The sequence below is a fragment of the Leptosomus discolor genome, chromosome Z (assembly GCF_034619465.1).
Source record: "Leptosomus discolor isolate bLepDis1 chromosome Z, bLepDis1.hap2, whole genome shotgun sequence".
NCBI lineage: Eukaryota > Metazoa > Chordata > Aves > Leptosomiformes > Leptosomidae > Leptosomus > Leptosomus discolor.
In genome coordinates this window covers 74,426,258-74,451,407 of record NC_141419.1, presented here as the reverse complement: position 1 = coordinate 74,451,407, position 25,150 = coordinate 74,426,258, and the positions used below count along the sequence as shown (strand labels likewise).

The 25,150-nt window shown below is 36.4% G+C and overlaps 1 protein-coding gene across 2 annotated transcripts in view; it reads right to left on the bottom strand.

Annotated features, from left to right (window-relative positions):
• The window catches only part of ARL15 (ARF like GTPase 15), a 209,997-nt gene that overhangs the window by 106,358 nt on the left and 78,489 nt on the right, over positions 1-25,150 (bottom strand). Inside the window, exon 6 of one of the 2 annotated variants that reach the window (XM_086479832.1) lies at positions 19,955-20,163. In XM_086479832.1, the coding sequence (XP_086335958.1) occupies positions 19,955-20,163 (209 nt within the window). Of the gene's footprint in view, positions 1-19,954; positions 20,185-25,150 lie in introns of both variants that reach the window. The other variant, XM_086479833.1, reaches the window with a different exon arrangement.

Genomic DNA, 25,150 nt, shown 5'->3' with positions numbered 1-25,150 from the left:
ATCCTCAGTGCCTCAAAGCTCATGAACAGGAAGGCTATGATAGTGGTATCCATAGCTCTTCCCCTGTAGGAACAGCAAGTATTCTAAAAGGGTAGATAGCTAGAAGTCAAATTTAAAATCAGAGAAGTTTTAAATAATAAGGTGACAAACACACACTCTTTTTGAAAGACAACTATTTTCAATAGCCATGAAGTAGAAATCTGCTCAACAAGAACAGATTTCAATTTTCCTCTTATCACTAGGAATGAAGACTTTCAGAGTGCTTTCAAGTAAGATAATTATAAACATCATTGTTGTGAATAACTGTTCACATCTGTCCCAGCAACAAAAGCTGCAGATAAGAAAACATTTCTCTGTTTCCAAGCAGTGCACAACGCAGCCATCTAAGCATAGTCTGAAAATGTAACAGAAATAACTTTGATAGAGGTTGTGAGACTGATGGTCCTGATCAGACCTATTGCTGTTGTAGAGGGAGGGCAGTTGTCCAGAGTGCAGTCAGCTGAAAAATACTACATTTGTGGAATCCTGTGGTGTTTTGCAGGGCTTCTGCCAGAGTTTTCTCGCATTTCTATAGACCTACACTGGTTCCTTGCTGAGTCTTTTGTGGAGCTCAAGCTGCAAATTCCTTTAATAGGTACAGGATGGCCACACTTTTCAGCAGTAAGACTTAGACAAATCTTCACAAAACTCCCATAAACGACTCCCGAAGAGCCTCATCAGTCTAAATTAAGAACAAAGTAACTGATGAAGCAACAATTAAAGTCCAAAAAATAGAACTGGGAATCAGCTTTAAAGCCTTCCTTTTCATCACTGGAAAAATTAAGAATTTTATCAAAGCCTGCAAACAACTCCACAAACTAGCTGAAACTATTTTTTGCCTATCAACAAAAAAATTAAAGAGTTGTTATCTATTAGCACTTTCATTCTGTATATTAACAGAATATAATATATTCTGAATATTAGCATTTACATTCTGACTTATTAATACTTAAACACTTCCAAATAGGAACAACTTTTTTTTGCACACAAGATGAACTAAAACTCCACTAAGAACATACAGTCCAGCAAAAGAAATGGAAACAACTTAAATAACTTAATAACAGAGAATTTTAAATCTACAAGAGACAGAAAATTATGGATGTCAATGGGTATACTAGAAAAACGACCACTTCAGTATGGACGTTCCACATATCTAAAAAAATATTTCATAGGAATACTACTTCTGCATTCCTTAACACCATGGCTGAATGAACCAGGAGGAAAATTACCACACAAATAAGAGCATATTAAATCACCATAGATCTCAAAAAAACATCGAACTCTGAGAACGACTCAACTTTTTCTAGAGCAGACACCCTTAATAAGAATGTAGTGAACTGACTGGTACACACTGAAATGAATGAAGTATGCAGAATAATTTCTTTATAACAGATAACTAATTAAGAGATACTGCATATTATCTATGTCTTCAGTAACTCAGGAATGCCATTTCAGAGCTATACAGTGCTGTATTCATTACCAATTATTACAATAGAAGATAAATAAATAAAAATCTTTTTCAAAGGGTAAAAAAGGTTTTGAATGACATAACACTCAAATGTAACAGTAACATCACTATCTCTTTCAATTCATGTGTGCCTATTGCTATCAAACACGTTACAAACTGACAGATTATACAAGTACACTAAAAACTGTATTTTTAATATAAATTCAAAGTTTAAATCCAATCTTAATTAAAAAAAATAAAAATAAAAATATTAATTTTCAGTTGCACTAAAATAACCCAATGAGCTTTGGAACATTTTTCCAGCATTTGACATATTTTACTCAAATGACTAACATAGTCAGTCCCCAACTGATAATCCTGAGCAGAGAATTAACTCTTCCTTCATTACCTAATCACAATATCCAGACAATACATACTCAAGCACTTTCAGTTACTCATTGCAGGTTCTCAGAATACTTAAAATTTCACTTTTCAGAACACAGAAGTTGAAATAATTGTAAAGCCCCAGGACCAGAAAACTGTCATATTTGTTTATTACTTAAATGATTTGTGTAACTCCTCCAGTCAGAGAAGACAACTGTTAACAGCAACATATGCACTTCAGTCACAACAACCCCATGCAGCGCTACAGGCTTGGGGAGGAGTGGCTGGAGAGCTGCCAGGCAGAGAGGGACCTGGGAGTGCTGGTTGACATGAGCCAGCAGTGTGCCCAGGTGGCCAAGAAGGCCAACAACATCCTGGCCTGTATCAGCAACAGTGTGGCCAGCAGGAGCAGGGAGATGATCGTGACCCTGTACTCGGCACTGGTGAGGCCGCACCTCAAATGCTGTGTGCAGTTTTGGGCCGCTCACTGCAAGAAGGACATTGAGGTGCTGGAGAGGGTACAGAGGAGGGCAACGAAGCTGGTGAAGGGTCTGGAGAACAGGTCTTGTGAGGAGCGGCTGAGGGACCTGGGGCTGTTTAGTCTGGAGAAGAGGAGGCTGAGGGGAGACCTTATCACTCTCCACAACTACCTGAAAGGAGGTTGTAGTGAGGTGGGGGCCAGTCTCTTCTCCCAAGTAACAAGCAACAGGACAAGAGCAAATGGCTTCAAGTTGTGCCAGGAGAGGTTTAGATTAGACATTAGGAAAAATTTCTTTACTGAAAGAGTGGTCAAACATTGGAACAATCTGCCCAGGGAAGTGGTGGAGTCACCACCCCTGGAGGTGTTCAAAAAACATGCATATGTGGCACTTCGGGACATGATTTAGTGGGCATGGTGGTGTTAGGTCAATGGTTGGAACTGATGATCTCAGAGGCCTATTCCAACCTAATGATTCTATGTATGGTGCAGCACTCCTTATGACCACAGTCCTTATGATTGATACCACAGTTCTTTAATTTGTGTATATCAGAGTGTATGCATATAAAAGTACTTGTGATGTCACCCATTAGGGCCATGCTGGAAAAGGAGAAAAAAGGAAATATTTAATGATTAGAGTGATAGCACCAGGTGGGACACCATAGTCTTGTTTTCTGTTCTGTTTGTCCAAACTTTTGCATTAAACTCTTAATTACTGCTTCAGATTCAAACTCTTATTGGAATCACTATTAATTAGATGGCCATTAGCTTTGCCATTGTAGCTGACAGTCTACCAGTGCTTAAATTCCTGTAAAATGAATAGCAGACTGTTTCCTTACCTCAAAGATGTCAAGCAAATACATTAAAAGACTGACATGTTCCAATACTACACTACTACTTCAGCTAAAGACCTAAATACAGGGAGCAAAAGATCCAGACAGCCTTCTGCCTAAAAACCATAGAAGAAGGGGCACTGCCGTCCCAGCTGTAAGTCCAGTTGTGTCTGGTACAACAGTTATAACTGAGGTCTCTCTTCAATTCAGTTTTTGTGTGTCTGAGAACAAAATGGAGTGGAAAGACCAGAAATACAATTATGAATCTGAACCTTCCTGAGAAGGACAATTTTGCAAAATATTTTGCATCCAAGCAGGTAGATTTCTAGTCTCCCCTCAGCCATGGTTCTACCTAGGACATTAGTAAAGTTTTTCCTCTTTCATTGTATCCGTTTTCTCCCTCCAATCGCTCTCTGCCTGAACTGGCTTCTACAACAGTGTTCTAGGGTATAGTCCTTAGCTGTCAGGTCTCTTCCCCAGCTGAGTGTTGGTTACAGCTGCAGACTCTAAATGACATTTTTATCAAGTGATATTTAACATACACTACTCATTTTGTCTTCAAATGCCTTATGGCAACCCAGATCCATGCACATCCTGATCAATAGTACACAGAAGAGATTCGAACACCAGACCAAGACTGAGTCAAACTGACTCAAGGAGGTTCCATGTGTGCCACTGCCAGATAGCGGATTTTTAAATTATCTCTCAGCCAGGTTCTACCAAAAGTGGAGATGCTGCTTTGCTGACCTACCATTTGAACACAGCTCACTGAAGCACCCATCCCCCTGCACAGGGGTCAGGGACTTGATGATCTGCTGCCTTCTACACGCACCAAAAACCACCAACCAAATCCTGGGATTTACTACCCACAAGAGCAGACCTTTTAAGCTTTGATCCAGTTTGGCACTAACAGCCATCTTCCTAACTCAACCATGCTGTCAAGTAGATGTCAACAAACTAACATGTAACAAAACAAAAACTTAATTCAATGTTCCTGATTTCAAAACAGGCAGTTCTTCAGTCAATAAACATTCCTTCTACACTACAAGTAAGTGAAAGGTGACTAACAAGCAAAAGACTTTTAAATGCCTGGAGAGTTTGGAGAGGGTTTGGAAGGAACAGGCTTGCCAGAAACTGCTGGCAAGCACACTACAACAGCCGGCAATGGGATATCCAAGCACGCATTTTTGCTTCCCTTCCCAGACTTAGTAACCCACCCCCACCTTCTTATTTATGGAGGAGAAGGGTGGCATTATTGAATTCATTTTCTTAGTTAAGCAAGGTTTTTTCCTATTTCACAGAAAGAATGACTTCCAAAAGGAGAGGTAGCCAAATACATCTGTGGCGCATTTTAAGCCTATTTTATAGTTACTAAAATCTGCATTGTCAGAGTCCATTGGCACAGTGTAACACTTCATGCAACCTATTAGCTACTGCATTCCCAGTTTAGAACATTTTTAGAGCTGTATTTCTCAAATACAGCCTGGAGACACAAGTATGACTTAAGACAAATGTAAGAAGGCACACCCATTTTCTTTACTAAAAGAGCACCTGCAACTACTTTTGTATTTTGTTTCTCCTAATTTGCTTAACGTTATGATCCACCCATGATGCAGACTAAATCATAACCATTTCACACCATTAAGGATTTTACAGTGGATAACCTGCAGGAAGGTATAATGTTTTACTGCAGGTTACATATCGCAACATACAGATAATCAGAAAAAACCTCTATGTCACATTTCACTACCTATATCAAAAGTTAACATCTCTGTCTTACAAGAAACGCTTTCTTAAAAGACAATTATGAACCAGAAGGGAAATCTTTCAAAAGACTGCATTTGGCCATATCCCTCGTCCTTTGTAGGCAGTCTTCCTGAACCAAGTAACAATATTAACATCAAAAAAGATCTTAAAACTTTTCATATAATACCTGGCAAGTTTATGTGAAAACAACTTACACGGTGGCAAACTTTTTGTGTTTTTGAAAAGAATTTCCAGACGCTAAGCTGCAAAAACTATTCACATCTTTAAGAAAGTCAACAAGAATATATGAAAATTTACTCTTCAACTGTCTGCGACTAGCAGTATCAATACATTAATCTACACTTGGATTGACTTTTGTTCATAAGTCAACTTTGAAATACTGATCCAGTGTCTTGATTCCTAAACAAACACCCTCAAAAATTAGTCCAGTGAGATGACATTAGTCTCTTCTCACTGACCAAATGCTTTGTAACAAGTAGATTGGCAGAGATGACTTAATTCAGACACACTGAGTAACTGAATAATTAAATCAAATAGAAGAGCTAATAAAGAGTGCATAGACACTGCACAGCAATGTTATTCAGGGAATGGAGAAAGTCAATGGAAAGAGAAGAGTAGTAATGCTTAAGTGTGTTTTGATTCAGTTTTCTGATTTGTTAAACATTTTCCCATCATTTTATGCCCTAATAAGTTTCCATTGACTAACATGACCTAAAGCTACAGAGAAAGCTAGCCAAGTGCAGAGTTTCCTAGAATGTATATCCACCACGTTGCTGCAACTAAACACCAGTTAAAATAATCGAGAAAACAGATACTTACCCTGGTAAAACTTTTTGAGACTAGGCTTTGAGGCCAGTAACCACTAAGCTACTTTCAACACTACGCTGTTTCCTAATAAATTTATTCTATATCAACATTCTAATAATAAGTGAATTTTACAGTGTGGTAAAACCAGGAGTGACATACTGTGAAAGTCATTGAGGAATGCAGCACTGTATATATAAAATGTACTTTGTTTCAACTGTCATGTAAGCTTCAGTTTTTCAGGAGGTAAAACTATACCGTATGTTCACTGCAAACAAAAGAGGATCAGGAAAAACCAAAAATAATCTGGCACCACATATTAATACATAATCCAATGCAAGTAAAACCAAAAGTTAACGTTCAGCATGATTACTCTGACATCTTATTGTCTTCTCTTCCTTTTAACCAAGAAAAGACACTCACTTAATGTCAATGAAATTATGTGAATGATCAAGGGGAGTCCAGTTCCTGAAGTCAGATAAGAAATTAATTCTCTTATTTACGGTCACATGTTCTCAGACATTTAACTTTGTGTATTTACTAGTCATAATGAGGCACACAAAGATCAAGACAACAAATTCTGTCCATGCAGTACAATCTGAAAGTTAACACGGTTGTATGCCAATTGTGGAAAACTGATTTTTGACAGCCAGCAGGAGTAAGAATCAATTAGTGAAATTTCTGGTAGCAGACAGAAAAAAATACCTTGGCCCTAAGACCACCCATTTGTTTTATTACCTACTGCTTCAATGCACAACGATAATATAGCTAAAAGGCTGAACTTTGATTTTTACTGAAGTCAGCCAGATCAAAAATAGCAATGAAAAGAGTTTGCTTTGAGTTAAAGGCTATCAATCTAACAGCTTAAAATGATATTCTGCATGGTAGTTGTACTCTTCAAATCATAGAGATTCAGGTCACTGCCAAGTAAGCAAATGGAACAGGAAAGGAAATGTAAATTCAGAAACTGGTATCTACAACTTTTCCTTTTCGCAACTGTGAAGCAGCAATAAAAAATTTGCAAAAATTAACCACAGATGACAAAGTCTTAATATTAGTCTGTCTTAAAGACAGGCTGTCAAGTCCAATTCCAGTGTTAGGAAGTAACGTCTACTATTAGGAAAAATAGTTTTCAGAACATAGAGACAATCGGTTTTTTGGTCTCTGCATTTGTAAACATAAATTTAAGACAAATCTGTGTTCATTTCATGACCAATGGCATGCAGATAAGTCTTTAATGTTCTCTCCAAGAAAAACAATGAAGGATATGAGAAAAAATGAACATACTATGCTGGAAAAAACTCAAAATCTACACTCCTGGGCAACTGCTGCTTGAATTTTTTTTAATATATATATATACATATATATGCATATGTGTGTGTACATATTTCTCTGTGTGTATTTAATAAATATAAATACAAATAAAAATCATATATATTATATGAACATGCGCACACATAGACTCTACAGATCTCAAAATAAGCTGCACGGGCACATAATTAAGGGGTCCCCAGGGCTCATAAAGAAAGTGCAACGACCTTGTTAGTGTTTGGCCTTTCTTTCGCACCCGGTCTCATTGTAAAACAGTCAACCATGAAAGTACTTTAAAAAGCTGGGGTTTTTTTTAATATTTACAGCATGATTTTGTAATGTATCCTTCATGTTTTAGAGAAGCTGGTACTTCTGTGTATCTTCCCGGCAAATTCAACATGAACCACAAACTTTCTAATTTACAACTTTCAGAAATCTGAATGCTTTTGAATACCAGGATTTTCAACTTTGCAATTTAATGACAACCCTGCCTTTGGCCTTTCCTGACCTGTTGTGAAGTAAATCAGGCACACTAATGTGGGCTAACAAGTCTTTTTCACACTGTTCGATCACCCTGCATCTTTTTTCTCCACAGACACCGCCTCTCTCCCACTCTCTGTCTAGCCATCCTCCCTCAAAGCAAACAAAATGGTCACTGTAACCCTGCATTACTGCTCATTAGATCACAGGTTAGTCAAGTGGAACTGCCTGAGGTTCCCAAAGGAGAGCTATACTTCAAAAATCTGTCCATGTCAAATGAAGAAAAAACCCCTGAGCGTGGGGTCACCCAGATCAATGATCAAAAGAGACTGAGAATAGTGGAGGGAAAAAAAGAAAAAAAAAAAGAGCCCTTTTTTGTTAAAAAACAGCCTTCTGTATAATAAATCAGAATACAAAGATACTAAGCTTTTTCTCCCCCTTAACAACACTCCATTTTGGCTTTAAAATGGAATACCTTGTTTTTCAGAAGATTTTCTAAGAGTAGAGATTATTTCTTAAGTGGTAAGAGTGAGACTTCAATAAACCTCAAAATTACCTTAAGAAAATTAGCAAGTGAAATAACAACGGAAAATGCTGGAGATTTTCTTTCTAGCATATAAATATTCAAAAATGTAGTTAAAATCCATATTCATTCAATTATTACTCTAATTTAAACAAATGGTGCATCCTGAACTTCATGAGAAATAATACAGGTCAACCAAAATTACAGTTTGAACTCTTCTGCTGCGTGACAGATGTGCAGGCACGTGCGATACTTGGAGAATATGCAGTACCAGTTCTGTAGCCCCTGCTCATCTTTTAACATATAGCAATTTATTAAAGACTACAAAGAAAACCACAGAAATGTCCAAACAACAACAACAACAAATTTAAAATAAAATAACAACTTTATCTGTAAGCAATGAATTCTGATACACAGAACATACCAAATTACTCAACGAAGAGTACCGGCTGTTTAACAAAGTTCTGTGCACACATGTGCTTTTGAAAGCACAATTGTATAGTTTCTACTTACCCAGAATGAATGAAATATGACAAGATTAACCTACATAATGCATTTTAAAAACCACATATTTTTATTGTTTATTCAAAATGAGTGATATATTTTTAAAACAACAAACATACGTGGTGCCACCAATGAAGACACTGCTGAAGCTAAAGGGATCTCTGCAATATTGGTGACAGAATATCTTTTCATTTACAACTCTGAAGAGCTTTATTTTTCTGCCCTAGAAGGTAACTCAAATTTCACTCACTTCCCTTATCCTCAGCCACAAGTCAAGGCATAATTAGGAAAGAGAAACAGTGGTAACTAAATTAGAACAGAATATTTGGTAGAATTGTTGTTAGTATATGGTTTGTTGCAAAAGTACTACTGCAATAGAACAAAGCTATAGGAAACCAAAGAAAGAGATATCCTTATAATACTCAAATGTTTCATACAATTTCAGTAAGTATTTTCTCAGCATTTATTACCACAGTGACATAACCAAAATGAGAATGCAAATGGTTATGATAATACGTTATGAAAAAATATTGGAAAAAAATACAGAACAAATCTGTATTGACAGAGATGGGACAACTTAATTTTAAATAAATAATCCAACTGTAGCAAATATATAACAATATATGCAGTAAACCCAATCATCCTCCTCTATACATATGTGTGGATGATATGAACAGCCTTTTAAGAAAAGCTCACCCACTAATGCAGGTTGTTGTTGGTTTTTAACAGCTTGCTAGACGCCTTGCAGTGTGTATTAATACTTGAACAAGGAACTTCAGCATGTATTGGACTTGAAAAAGTCCTACACAGAAATATCGAGTCTTTGGTTTTAAGACATTATTTCTGACCCCTGCAACTCCACATCTGAGCAGAATCAGAACAACCAGAGATAACAGAGAAGATCAGAAAAGTAAAGATATTGAGAAATTTTGTGTGCACGTCATCATGGATTATTCAGTGCACTGTTAATACAGCAGGAAAAAAAAAAAAATTACCTGTGCACACCTGAATAATGAACGCATTTTCAAGACAAAAAAAATATTTCCTCAAGTTTTGTCTTTTTTTTTTTTTAAATACGTTTCCTAGTTCATTTCAATGATCCTTTGCTAACAGTTCTTTTCCAGACTAACTCAAAATTTTGGGTTGTTCAGATTCCAGCAGACAATTTACTGTTTAAGTCAGGCTGCTGTAATAGATTTTCTAAACATTAAAACTATTTTGAGAAAACATTTATACTTCTAAAGATTCCAGCATGACTAATGATATGCTGCAGTATCAACAAATCATCATTACAATAACGTCATTATATTCAAAATTCTGCTTCTAGTCTTAGGAAGATGATTGTTCCCAGGTGCTAGAGAGTGGATAACTCATGTTTCTTCAAGGGTATGCAAGAAGGGGATGGGAGAATGGTTTCCTCTTTTTGAACCAAATGTCATTACGCACCAATAGAACAGATTTCTGAAGAAATAATGGACACTGTTCTCAGCATACATCCCTACAGAAGACGGCCTCCAATGGACTGCTTTAAGCAAAGTACTCAGCAGTACTCCATCCTCATCCTCTGTGAACTGTAGGATCCTTCACCACTTTTGAACTTGCTGAATTCCCTCTCGTTCTTCATTTCTGTTTCAACCCCAGATTTCTCTCTACTCATCTCTTCTGCTTTACTGCCAGTAAAGTCTTGGGAAGTGGCAGAGAAAGAGGTCCATGAGATTTGTCACCAGTCCCGTTCCATTCCTCCTGTTGGTCTTTATCTCTGGATTATCCCATTTTCAATAACTACAATGTCCTGTCCAACACTCAAGTTCATAACCTGGGAGCAACCTTTGATTTTCGGCTTCCTTCACATTCACACAGCATCCAAGATTTTTCCAGAAGCGTAATGGCTTGAAGGAATCCCAGAGGAAAAAATAACGGTTCAAAACTAAGAATGGATAGGAAATGTTTTAATCTCACCTTATAACAGTAGGTCTTTCCTTCTCAGTCTTTGATAACTGCAGCATTGTCCCAGTAACATGCAGCCAGAATACTGACACAAAGATGATCCTTTTCCCATTCTGTTACTTCAAAACATGTCATTGTTTTGTGAAGTCTCACAAGTATGTCATCATATCTATGTCCAGAGCTGCATGGTTCGTACCCTCTCATAGGAATTCTATGCTCACCCATCTAAAGCAGTTTCAGGCTCTTATGGGCGAATGATGCATAAATTTTCAGTTCTGCTTTCCCTCATGGTGCAGCTCATACTCAAGAGAAATTCCCCTCAAGCACCTTCAGAAATGCTGAGTTTGAAGAAGCACCAAAAGCAACCCATATGCAAGCTGAAGTCTGAGGCCCTTCTATTTAATGCAGGTTTGAAGAAATTCTACATACACGTTCCCAGAAAGCTCTTCCAGATGTTGGGAATTTCAGACAATATTAATCTATGTTACTTCACAGTGCAGGTACTGCTGATGCTGCTGAAAATTTTCTACTTTTGCAACACCTAATTAAACTCCAACTTTATATACCTACGTGGATATGAAATGGCTAGATTTTCTCCTGTTGCAGTTATTCTTGAACCTCTCTGGCATGACCAATAAAGATGCTCATCACGATCTCCCATGCAGTATCTAATTACCACAAAATGGACTGAGACCAGAAATTAATTTCATAGACTGCATGCCTACTCTAATGTAATGAAGATTGTGTCATCATAATGAAATTAAAAAAAAAAAATATTAAAATTTACTTCTGTTATATTGAGCACCAAATATAAATGATACAGAAAAATTTCAGCTATGCAAAATAATCAGAGCCTCTTGCTTGGTAAATCGAAAGCTCACGATATAGTTAACTTCCCTTCGATCAGAAAACTTATTTTAGCACTAAAGACATTCTGATACTTTCCCTTAAAAAAAAAAAAAAAAAAAGAGAAGAATATGTCCTCACCTTTTTAAAAAGCAGCAGCTTGTATTCTTGCACTCAAGAGTTCATTCTAATAAATATAAGAAGTATGTCTGAAAGGAAAACACATCCTAAATCACTTATAGAATAGCAGAGTTTTCACAAAATTGATCCAATGCATTATTAAATACTTTTCCACTCTTTCATCTGATCCTGATGATCTTTTTTATAGAAATTGTAGAGTTGTATTTGGAAAGCAGTTACATAGCTACTATTTTTTTCCATTTGAAATAGTTATTTATTGTGAAAGAAATAAAACTTCTCTTGCTCATGCAAAATGTCTCAAACAGTAATTAATTTTTGAAAACTCAGGAATTCCTCTGAACACCACTATCACAGACATAGAGGCCCAAAAGGATCATAATGATCATGTAGTAAGATTTGTATCCACAGACCTCAGGATTTCATTTCATTCTCTACTAAAGCCCAGCAACTTTTAACCAAGCAAAAAAGGTTTCAGAAAGAACTCTGAGAAGCTGCACTCTTCTCAGCTCCAGCAGTCTTTAATGAATACTATCTAAGCATTTGTAAGTACACAAATCTTTACGAAAAACATTTACTAAAAGATGAATGTAGATTTTTGTATCTGAAAGCACTTCAAAGTTTTTCTAATCACTTCAGTTTTTATTTATTCAAACTACACTCTACCTTCACAAGTTTTTATTTATACAGACTACGCTCTACCTTCACAGCCACCATGTTTAGTTCTGCAAGCACAGTCAACTCCTTCTCTTTGAATGACATTTTCTTTCTTCTTCCTTGGCTAGGAAGACAACAAGGATGTTTATTTTTCAAAGCACACAGTGAAAATAAATGCTTCTTTCATACCTCTCTCAACCCCAGTAAAAGTACTTGCACACCTAGTCCAGAACCTTCAATGTTAAGTAATAGGGAAAAACTATTTCCCAGAATTTCCTGCATAACCTTCCTCTACTGAGGTTCACTGTAGTGGGATAAGCAAAAAAAGGTGAGTGAGAAAGGTGGCAGGGAGAAAGGTTCAAGTCTCACTGGGGTTTAGAGTTCCACACGACCATTCTTCTGCACCAATACCACTTCCACTCTCACCTTCCTCCCAACTCTTGTTTGTGGCTGTACACTGACTTATCCAATTATCTTGTGAGCGGAGTCTGTTTGAAAATAAGACCAGGAGGAAGGAGCAGAATAATAACGTAATTTTTATGCCCAAACCAGTTCATCACATGGTCACACAGTCAGACTGTCACACCTGATGGACAGGATAGGCAAAGAGCCAATGCAAGTATGCAAGCCAATAAAGATAAAAGAAACACCCCAAGTACATCCATCTATATACATATAAAAAAACATCTGCAGAAACAAAAAGTGCTTTAAAAATTAAGTCACTGTTGTTGAAACTATATACAGCAATACTCTTCAAAATCTACTCCAAAACATACAGTGTTTTTTGCAGACCTGTACTTGGCACCACTAGCTGCAAAGCCCGTTCAAGAGACTTATTTCTCTAAGGACAGTTTGATGTCGTGAAACTGGTGTACGTGCACAGTACTTCCACTTCTCTGTCTTAGCTACGCTACTCCTGTTCTTCAGCTGCCTGTACACTGTGCAGTAAGTGCACATTCACAGGTCTGCTCAACCATTTTTGCCTGTATCTTCAGAAGAGTCATTCCAATTCGAAGTTTCTAGGGGCACTCATTAACTCCGTTCCTTGCAGAAGGAACGCATCTGTTAAGAGGAGGGCTAGGAATTTACTGTTCAGAGATATACTTTTCTTTGTTAAATGGGCTGCGTACATTGGTACAGGATGGTTAATTGTAAGCTGTATTAATTCACCTAAAATTCCAATTAATCTTTCAATTTAATCAAAATATATTGGGGATTTTAACTGCTACATCTTTGTTTATTGTAAAACATAATTGAAACAGAAATGCATGTAAAGAAAAAGTATGCTTACTGTTTGGATTCTCCACCCTACCTTTTTCAAAAGGGATTTTCACAAAAAGTAGAGCCATTCTAGATAGATTTCTTTGCAAATCACTAAAAAGACTTTACAATTCCTTTTCAGATCATCTTAATTTCTTCTTTGCTCACCATTATTTCCTCCCATGCCAGTGACTCAAAGAGAACAGAAAAATCCAGCTTCTTCCAAGATTTTCAGTTTCTCATTTTAATTTCTTTATACAGTCACTTGCATTTTGCAGTAACAAATATTTACTACTCAACTTGTTATTAGTACAATCATTCTAACTATGCAATTATTAAAGCAAACACTACCTGCTACATATTTACATTGAACACAGTCTTGCAACTGTATGAAATTGTTCCTATGTTCACATCTAGCTAGGTTATTGATCTACTCACAGAATGTTTTTATTTAAATTGTTTATCTTTTTATATTGTATTCTATTTACATCATTTTATTTTAGAATCTTTTTATATCTAAATCATCCTCCTAACAAATCAGAAAAAATTCTTTAATTCGAACAGGAGTTCCTATGAGACATGTTAATAGGAGTTATCTCTGCATTGTTCTAAACATGGCAAAACTAATATTTCCTAAACATCAGTTTAATAATGTCCTCCTCTCCTGCAAATGTGTTCATAACTGAAGTCTGACAAATAACTCCTCTGTTCCCACAAAGGCCACAGTTGCGCAGGAAGCAGCCAACACTCAAAATAACGTAGTCAAGCTCCAAAACAATCTTCAAATATCAAGGGATACACCTTGGATGAGAAGTAGTATTTGCAGTGAGGGGATTGCAAATATTAAGGTCATTAAGGTCACTATGATCTCAAAACAGGATAGGAATCCATATTTTGGCTATTTGCTGCAGTAATCTGAAAATAAATAATTTCAGAAACAGTTTCTTGAGGAACCAAAAATCTGCCCCCGATTTAACTTTGCTATGGATGTCCTTGTCATAAAGTACACAGATTTGCAACAGCTGGTCTTTAAGAGTTCAGATAGGTGAACTAATTTGAGAGGCTTGACCAGGGTGTGGATGGGACAGCCTGCAGAGAGCATTTTGATTTCCACTCTTGGTTTCAGGCTAAGTTTTTGTAGTACATGCTGCTGGAGGCATGATCTACTCAAAACTGTTAACTGAGATACTGCATGCTCTCTGAAGCTAAACATCCTCATGTGTCACTGTTCAATACAGTTTTTCTGATTGTTAGTAATGACATCTATAACTGGTACATTGAAAGGGTTCCCAAAAAGAAACCATTTTCCCGTAACTAGCAGAAACTACAAAAGGCAAGAGCTATGGCAAAAATAATACGAACACACCAAAATAAAAGGAAGTAATTACATCCTGGAATGAAGCTTGTCATATGCAGCCAACGCAGACCATAAAGCATCAGCAGGCCCAGAACGCAGTTTCTAGAGCACTCTAGCTCCCTAGCACCAGTAAGAGCCTCCGCAGATGCTGACAAACCCGGATATTCTCCTGCAATGATTATTTAGCTTTACGACACTTATGGCATCAAGAAGACATTGTTTATCTACAAAATTATTTCCAGACATAAACAACAAAGAAGAAACTGGCAAAGTAAGGCATATTAGCCCTCACAGCCCTAAGGTGGCTCTTTTCACAAGGAGAAAAGGAGAGTCACTCTCCACTTTTCTGCTAGCAGAAAACCAAATTAAACACTGTTCACAGATCAAAACCCAAATGCCTTAAAATATTCTCAAATAGATAAATACATCACTATCTATGTAAACACGGGATCAATCTTTCACACTTGCTTTTGAAAATATTGTTTGTAATTCGGAGATATTTTTAATCTTGCTCTATCAAAGAAACTTAAGGAAAATGGGAAAGACTTTCCTCTGGAGTTTAACACACCCATCACTACCACAACTTCAACGAAGATCTTGCATGCAACAGGCAAAAAACCACTTGTGATTAGCGCACTACATAACCTTTTCACCTTTTTTTTTTTGCTGACAACAATATTTATAAAAATAATATAACTTAAAATAGACCAAGAAGACATTTGATTCCTTGTCTAATAGTAAGTCTGTATTAAAAAGTTCTAGCATGTTTTTAAAATGAGAATTTAGAATGTATCTTCAATGATTTCACCTGGTACTAGTGGTCAGAGCAATTTATACATATGAAAGAAATGTATTAATTGCCTGCACTTTTGGATAACTAAAAGAAAACCCACCAAAAGGTAATAGTCTATGAACATCTTCACATACACGATCTTAGAATAGAACAGTTCAGTTGGAAGGGACCTTCCATGATGATCTAGTCCAATTGCAATCTTGAAAACAGCCTTAAATATAAAAAACCAAAGGAACTCCCCAAAACTAACATGCTGCCAACCATGTAGCTGCTTAACAACTGAACTGGTAAAGCTTCATGGTTCAACTAGGTTTCTCCTTTGGCTGGTCCTACATGGCTTCCAGAAGTCCACAACAGATTTAGACGAGTGTTTACCCAGCATAGCCTGTTCCCAAAATACAGTGGCTATGTACAACTTCCAACGCATCCTTTCTGCAACTCCTAAATATTGCTCTAATCTGGGAGGAGAGTGACTCAGTTCACATACTGGTTCCAATCACAGGAACCCACTGCAATATCTGTCTCTGATATTATTACAAAAAGTAACGTACATTCCAAAATAAAAATCAACAAGTTGGTAATCATAGTAATCCTGCTGTTTCCTTGCAAAGCAATTTACACTGCTTTTATCACCATAAATCTCCTGTAATATTTTAAGCCTGTAACAGAAATCTGACTAATCAAAAACAGCTGTTGTAATCAAAAGCACTTTTGTGATGGAAAACCAAAAGCACAGTCAGCAAGATACTTATTAAAATATATATATAATTAGGTAAACTTTTAGAATTGCACCTTGCATTTTGGAAACAGTGGCCAAACTGATATACTACCATCTTCCCATCTGCTGAGTAACTAAATTTATTTTTCACTTGTAATATTTTTATTTACTAATTCAGAAGGTTTCCAAAACAGCAGTCAGAACGGACTTACATATGATTAATTCTTCACTATTGCAATTTTAATCTCAAATAAGGTTATCTTGCAGCATACCTATTGACTCAAATATGATTGTCTGAGTTTTACAGTCTGGTTAATACATACAGCCTTAATTTCAGCATGGCTCAGCTGTAATCACCTAGCAGCTATCAGAGAACACTTAAATATGTGCTACTATCACAGCAACAACAAAACAACTTACAAAAACAAATAGCTTTGACACGTAAAGGTGGAATAAACACCATAGAAGCTGACATAAGAGAAACAGGAGGCACAATATTTAAAATAAGATCTTCATTTACAGTTTCTAGAATGAAACGTCAAAAACTAGGAAACAGCCAACCAGCAACTGAACACAGGAAAAAAAGGATTACATTTACTGATCAGTATCTCAACTTAGCTTCTCCTGTAATTTTTGCTGATCATTTCAATAATATGAAGTATATTCTCCAATCATGCCCGCAAAATTAATTAGGTTAAATGAAATTTCATAAATTAAACAAGTTGTTTGGATATTTTTACAAATAGTCATTACAGCTTTGAATTGAACTATTCATGACATTGCTTAATACTTGCAGCATGCAGCTTCTGCAGTATCACTTCTACCTAAGCAACACATGGAGAAAACACATTAAAATAAAATAAAAAATTTTGAAAAACTGGAGCAACCACACTTTCCAACAATAAATATAACTAACATCTGTTGCAGAAACTGCTTGGCACTTGTACAGTATTGTGAGGGATTTTTGTTGTAGATAAATATTTTTCTACAATTCCTATTACGCACCACTCAACTCAAGACATTTTCTTTAATTATACTCCTAGGAGTCCTTTCATATCCATTAAAGAAAGGCAATTTGTTGCCTAAAGGAATGCATACGTACTTCTAAATTTCAACTGTGATTCATCTGTCTTTACAACCAAGGAAATACCTATAATTAATGGATTTTGTTCTGCAAAGATGTCTAGTAAAACACTCAGTGCTCAACACATTATTTTTGTTAAATCCTTAAATATGCTCTTTTTGAAATAAGGAATCGTCTTATGATTCAGCATTTTACTTTCGTTTCACATATCAATAAATGAGGACAACAGCACAGCAAAGCCTTTAGGAAAGAAAGAAATTTCCATTTTAACATCGGCAAAATAAGGCTCCCATTTTGCGTATACAGCAAACACAGGACATAATTTTTTCAGGGACAAAGTAACAACTTTGTGACATTCTCCTTTTTTTTTTCTTTTTTTTTTTTTTTTGTAATTTTGCTTTCCACTATTGTTAAGTAAAGAATTTCAAAGACACACACTGAGCTCTTGATACAGGGTGGGTTTTTTCCTGAAAATATGCATAAGCTTTGTACATTTAACAAAATTCTTGTATTCAGCATTTCATACAGACGCAAAGTAGCAATCAAGACTTGTTTGCTATGATAATACACCAGAAGAATTTTTTTTTAAGACAGCATGCAGTAGAAACATATTTAAATGCTATTGTAAGCATACAAAGACCTACTCCTCTACTGAGATACCAAGCAATTGCTAGTGATGGATGAGGAGAAAATGAGGGCACTGTCAATAAAAGAGAAGAAATGCTAACTCTAAATACACAGAAGATTCAGTTCAGGCCCAAAAGTCTATCCACATGGTCTCAACCGCAAAATGGAGAGTTACATGTATAATTTGTTGTAAATCAAACTAACTGGCATGGCATCACCATTCTTATGAAACTGGACAAGGAACATTTCTTAAATACTTATAATCAAAATCCGTAATTAACTTTAAACCAAATTTGGCTTTTTTAAAAAACACAAAAGTAGTAGAATAAAAAATACATAAATCATGTGAAAAAAGCATTTCTGTTGGTGGAAATTGTAATCTGTACGACTCTATGAAAAAAGTAAAAAATCAAAACACCTTGGATATATTTGGACGAATAAAATTAAAGCAGTTGTGCCTCAAGATATTGTCATTTTTTAAGTGGAAGATTTAGGAATACATGCTTTGCTTTTACATTGCACAATAAACTAGAAGAGATTAATAAAATTATAGATATAAAAATCCATATTACATTTTCTTTAAATATTCATTACTTCTTCCTAAATCTGTTTTTAGATTAAAAGAGCTAGAACTTGTAGATTCTATCCCCGCATAGTTTCAGTTTACCTTTTTATGTAACTTTATATTCTAACCCCAAATTCCTTTTTTTTTTTTTCTTTTTCCTAAGTGCAGATTCTTAGAGAAAAGGACCAACAACGTAATAAAACATTTTACAGTGTAGCCTACACAGTTCTCAGTTATTTCCTTCCTCTCATATTAAAAGCATCACGATACTCCAGTCACGTTTACACTTCTTCTTCTTAACACATAATAAGCTTAACTTTTTATCCGCTATTTCTTTTGGTTAAGAAAGGAGGCATAAATAGCAATAAACCAGTATGGAAAGTACATACATCTATACTGTACAACAGCAGCTATCCTACAGATCAGTAAGTTTTGCATTGAATTGAACCGTCATTCTTCAGAAAGATCGTATTTTAGACAAAGAAGTGCATCTAAGAAAGCAACAAGTTTAAATACAAAGCAGCAGCACAGTAAGGTGCTGAAACAGTTTTCACTCCACTGTAATAAAAAACACCACTCACAGATCAAACAGGAGATTTCACATACAATCTTTAATAGGAAGAGTCCTTTAAATGACATTTATGAACAGAATGACACAACCAAATATTAACTATTTCCTATAACTTGAGAATAGTAAGTAGAGCTTCTCATGAAGAATTGGTAACTTTCAGAATTTCCTCAAAGGTATGTGACGTGATAGGAATGTAGGCAAGATGAATTTTTCAGAAACTTAAGAGCAAAGGGTACACTGAATAGAACATTATATTATAATTTACTATTTGTCAGCTACAAACTAGACAAAGACATTATTCCTTAAAAGAAGAAAATCAGAACAAGTTAAGGACTTCAGAACAGGAATTGCAGCTCTGCCCTCACATCAGTATATAGCAGTTCAGAAAAAAAGCTTTTACATAAAAGATAACCTATGGCTGCAATCTATTGCTTTAAGCAGTTGTGAAGAATAGAGTAACTGGGTAGTGCAAGATCAAAACTAACAGCAAATAAAAAACCCCAAACTAAACAAAAAATCACTGTCCCAGCAGCTTTAGATAAGCTCAGTCTAAAAATGACTTTTCTCCCTTAAGCAAAATATGGTGAAAGCAGAACTGTTTGTATCCAAGTATTACCTGTCTGTTTTCCAGAACAACTAAGGCTGTATAGAGTGCATTAGACGAAGTTCTTAGAGGCTGGGACTGTTCTTGGTCTGTATACATACAGCAAAGCATAAATGAGGCCAGCCCTTAACTAGGATATCAGGGTACTAAGTAATACTGGGTCAGTGGTGTGCAGACAGTAAATATAAACAGGCAAGATGCTGCCATGTTAACATACCTCTTGTACGGAGCGAGCGGCTGGCTTGTCTTGATGATTGGCCAGTATTAAAAACGGCAAAGTACATAACTGTGGATGCTGGAGAGCAGAATGCAGTTCATTCCTAGCAGTTTCTAGATCATCTTCAGAGGAGGCACTGTCTAATACAAATATTACCCCTTGGGATCCTTGGTAGTAACGACTCCAGTATTTCCTGATATTGTCAGCCCCTTTCAAGACAATAATAAGAACTAATTAAAACAAGAACAACTAAACAGAGTTAACACTTGTATCTGAAAATTACCCTTCTACTTAAAACAATCAAAGTAATGGGCTAAATTTTCTCTCCTAAATAATCACCTTTGAAAGAATAAAAAGGAAAAAAGCAACCATAAATCACACACACAAATGTCAAATTAACGTTATTTAAATATGGAAGGAATTTGACTCAATGCAGTTTTCATCCCTGAAAGTTTCTGCTCCATTAATGAGTACTGGCAGAACTACTGTGCCTCCAGTGCCACATAGTCTAATCCTATACCTTCTCACTGAAATATCTTCGTACTGGTATCTAAACCTTTGCCATTCTCTTTGACTTAGCCCTGCAGCTCCTTGCCATAACCTGTAGCTTCTGTCATGGCAGTTGCTCATTTCTGAGCACGATAAGGTCTTTCAGTTCATCTGAAAACCATCAGGCAAACACTTCATAATTGGGGAAAAAAGGTGTCACAAAAGCTCATTAAAGTAATTAAGACAGTTAATGAAGAGAATAGTGATACAATAGTGAGTCAAACAGCGAATGAGGAGCTACGGTGACAACATACAGTGACAAAGGCATTCATTTCAACTACTTTTGGTCTGTCAGCCACACTAAGGAATCTGGAAGACCCCAACAGTAGACATGAGTAACTGTACAGACTTATATGCCACATTTTTAGGACACAGTTCAGCAGCACTCAGCCATCTCTACAGAAGCCAAGCAATAAGGTTATCTACAGAAAGCTTTTGTCTCCCCTGGAGAGCAGCATATGTTGAACACTGAGGTAGGAAAAAAAAGATTGTATTTGACAGCTGTCAAACCATCTAAACTATGATTTGGATATGAGCTATTCTTTGTATGTCTGAATCTGGCACTACACTCATGGGGACTAACACTAGAAAGTGAACAGCAGCAGTATTATTCTAGTAGAAAATTTGACTGCAAGATGGTGATTTGCAGAAATGTGCTGAAGGTATCCTTTAAGATACTTTTCTCACTTTGAGATAGGAAGAAGCAAACTTTAATGTAGTTACAGATACCAAGTGCTGATAATAATGAAACTCCATTTTTTAGCGAAACAAAAGAACTCAAAAGTTCTAAGCAACATGTAGGCACAAAATGAGAATTTAATGCAACACGATTACAATAGCATTGATAAAATACTCAAAATAATCACTTAATTTATACATTGTGCAACAGAAAAGACAATCACTAAATAAAGGTGAAGAATAAATATCTATAAAGGAATTTACACCATATACTTTAGGCATCCAACTGAAGAGTATTTAAATCTCATCCCATGGAGTTACTGTCTTCTCTATACCAGCCACACTGGAACCTTAAGCACTCGTTTTCTGTATTCTGCACCTGGCACAATTTAGATGGCTAATGAACATCGTGAACACTCACGCACTTTTTCCTGCAAAAAATATTGAAGTCATACCTGAACATTTTTTTTCTACAAGAGATCTAAAGAGTTGATTACTTAAAGGTAAATGCTTATGGGATTTAGTAAAGACCTTGCTTAATTTCTCTATTAATTTAGCCAGACTCAAAGTAACAATGTACAAATAGCACAAGTGTTTCAATTATTTTATCATCAACTTCTGAAGATCAACATTACTTACACAGAAGACAGATGGCATCGAAAGCTAATTCTATGTTTCTGTACCACTGGAACATCTACCAAATGTACTTGTAAAGAATTTTATAGCATCTGATAGATGTCTTTACAAACAGCTCTCTATGTCAGAACCAAGTAGAGCAAGTTGCCAGAAGGACACTATTTACATAGCCACACACAGCAGTGTCACAGGCATCTGAAGTATCACATTACTTTAAAAACTGGTAGAGAATCATTTTGAATGAACTGAAAGGGCAACACCATGATCAGCTCTTTGAAGGTTGGGGTTTTTTTCCTAGCAACATAACATCTGTCTGTCTTACTCTAAGCTTCAGCCAGCTACTTTTCAATCACATGTCGCTGCCAGACCCTGAGTCTTATCTTTGTAACCGTACTATTTCTAAAGAGAAAAATTGTGCGGTGAACTGCAGAGCATTTGACCTCTTGTATCCAGGCACATGGAAGAAAGCAGCTCATGGATCCCTACACAGGACACTGGAGCCAGAAAAGCACTATGCTGATTTGTTGACCTTATGGTCCTGTCTTTTTGGTTCAGGTTCTTTAGCTGCTCAACTTTGTTTCTGCACATCAGCTGTCTCAAAAGAAACACCACCAAAGCATAGTAGTCCTTTTGTCTCCAGCCCCAGCCAGTCATTATGGCATAGTTATACGAATCAACTAATAATGTCCGACAAAACTTTGTATTTCCTTCAGAATCTTCCATTAGAATAACGACCCACACTGAACTCGCTTACACTTCAATTCTGAGGAAATCACAGCCTGAGGTTTAAGAATAAAAAAACTGCACTAAGCAGACAAGAAAAAAGACTGAGAAAACTGTACCTTGGGGTGCCATGTTATCTCATTTTTCTGGCAAATGCACTTGAAAAATGATTCTTGGCATCAATAACTGGAACACACAATTTCTACAAGACAAATAAGATTCTATTCTTTTGCCTTAACTTTTCATATCCAGGGAGCCTAACATGCTCTTGGCTTCTTTCTCCAGACCATTAGGTAGTATATTGTGGAATTATCCTAGGCAGGAAATGCTGGCCTGTGAATAGTGATCCAGCCATCGCACTTTACAGCATGACAAATTCAGTCTTATAGAGTAAGCAGTTGTTTTTAAAAGTGCAGTTTAGCACAGACTATCCTATGAATTACTCTTTTCATCTATTCCAAAGGTTTCTAAGACACAGAAACTCAAAGTCTGAGTTCTTTGGCAATCCAGAATGTAATGTGCATCCATTAAACATCCTCAGGCTCTCAGAGACTGCTGAGACAAAAACAGAGAATTAACTGGTACCCAAAATGTTCTATCAAACAACAGAAACACACAAGATAAGTACTCAGGTTTGTCAGCCTAGTATCATGTGTTTCTCTAACAGCTTTGCAGGCACATGGCTGTTTTTTCAACCACCTCATGCCTAAACTAAGGTTAAAATGTGACATTCAGTGTAGTATTTTCCTCAGACACAGGCAAGTGGCACGACTCATGCCTAGGCATATGATTTGTTTCCCTCGGCAATGAACCCACGGGATGACTAAAACATCCCATTTACAAATAAATTGGGCAGGGTGGGTGAGAACACACAATACCACTTAATAGAAAAGATAGTATTCAGGAAAAACATATGCTTGAATTACTTTATAAAAGAAAAATAAAACCACCCTCCTTACAGATAAATGACAGGGTGCTGTAATTAAAAACCTCAATCATTCAGTATTACTACAGGGCAAGTTTATTCAATGTTCAGCATTTTAGAAAGTTTTCATTTGTCATTTTTTAAATATCAAATAAATAAAATCTTTTTTTGATTATCAGCCAAGGGTATAGTATGTCCACACTAACACCATTTACAATTTGTATCAGTGCCAATAGTACCCTCTCAAATGCCTCTTGAAAGCTGGGGGGGAAGACTTTGAGAGTTATGCACAGGTTAGTACACATCCAAAACAAGCTGCACAGTTATGCACTCCTGTAAATGTTATGCAAAATGCAGAGCCGCAAATCTTCCTTAAAGCTATGAATACTTCTGTTTACATCTTCATTCACAGCAGCTTGAGGCTACCTTCAGTTCCTCCTTTTCAGTTCTTTCAGGAGAACAGAACACAGCATTACAGAAAAAATTCACTGAAAGCAATTTAAAGGTGTCAAATTTGTTACTTGTCAGACTTGCAGCAAGTCTCCATCGACAGCACAATGAATTTCACGCAGCCCTTGCTTCAAGATAGTCTAGCCTGCACATGAAAGCTCTTGTTCACCTCAAAATACATCACAGCTCCAGAGAAGTTATAGTCTCAAATCCAGGGAAGAATTCGTTTTCCTTTCCACCAAAAATAGTTAACCTGGGGCCCTCAAAGACTGGAGGCTGCAACCAGTTTTTCTACCACTTCAAGTATAACATCCACTCACCTGAAATAAAGACACCTACCTATTTTGAAGGTTTTACAGTTGATTAAAAAAATATTTAGATAATTCCTCTACTAGTATTAAACAGACCATTTCTAATTAGCAAAAAGGTGAAAAAATGCCAAGGAATATGTCAACTGCACCACAAAATCTTTTTGCAAGAAAGACTGGCCCATGGGTAGGGACTTAAGCAGCAAGGCAAGGGGAAAAAGAAATCTCTTGTCCGTTCTCGCAAATCTTTTAAACACACCCTACCCTCCCCACCCCAAGAAAATATTATTAAAAGAATTTCAAAACAACTGTTTCTAAATCTACATAGGGTTTCTAATTTCACTTCCCATCGTTTACTCCCAAAGAAAACTTATTTTCTTAGGTAATCAGGAAGATATCTGAAATCTTGGAAACCTTAACACATTTGTAACAGATGTGGCTGCTCCTTATCTATCTTGGGCATACACCCTATGTAGGTCTCTCAGTAGTCCCCTTGAAGAAATACAGCATATAGATTTTCTTGTTCTTTTTTTACACTAGCTATTTTTCAACCCGTTAGTTCCTTTTAGTTACAAATAAAGTTATAAATCCTTTCTAAGATACCTGCTTTCTATGTACATGAGATCTGCCTGCACTGACAGACACATCCACACAGATACATAAGTTTCCTGCAGGTGTAATGTCAGTCACCATTCGATGGCTATTTCGTACTGCTACTGCTTATCACTAAGCACCAATACAGGTGCTAAACCAAAGCCTTCCTGAAGGACTTTTGGTTTCTCGGGTTTAAGACCAAGCAATCAGGCCACTTTCTTTAGCCTTTCAGGCAGTCCACTCCTGCAATCATACACAAACTTTGGCAGCAAGAAATTGGCAGGTTTCTTTCCTGAGAAAGAAACATTTTGAGATTGCCAGATCAGATATTTT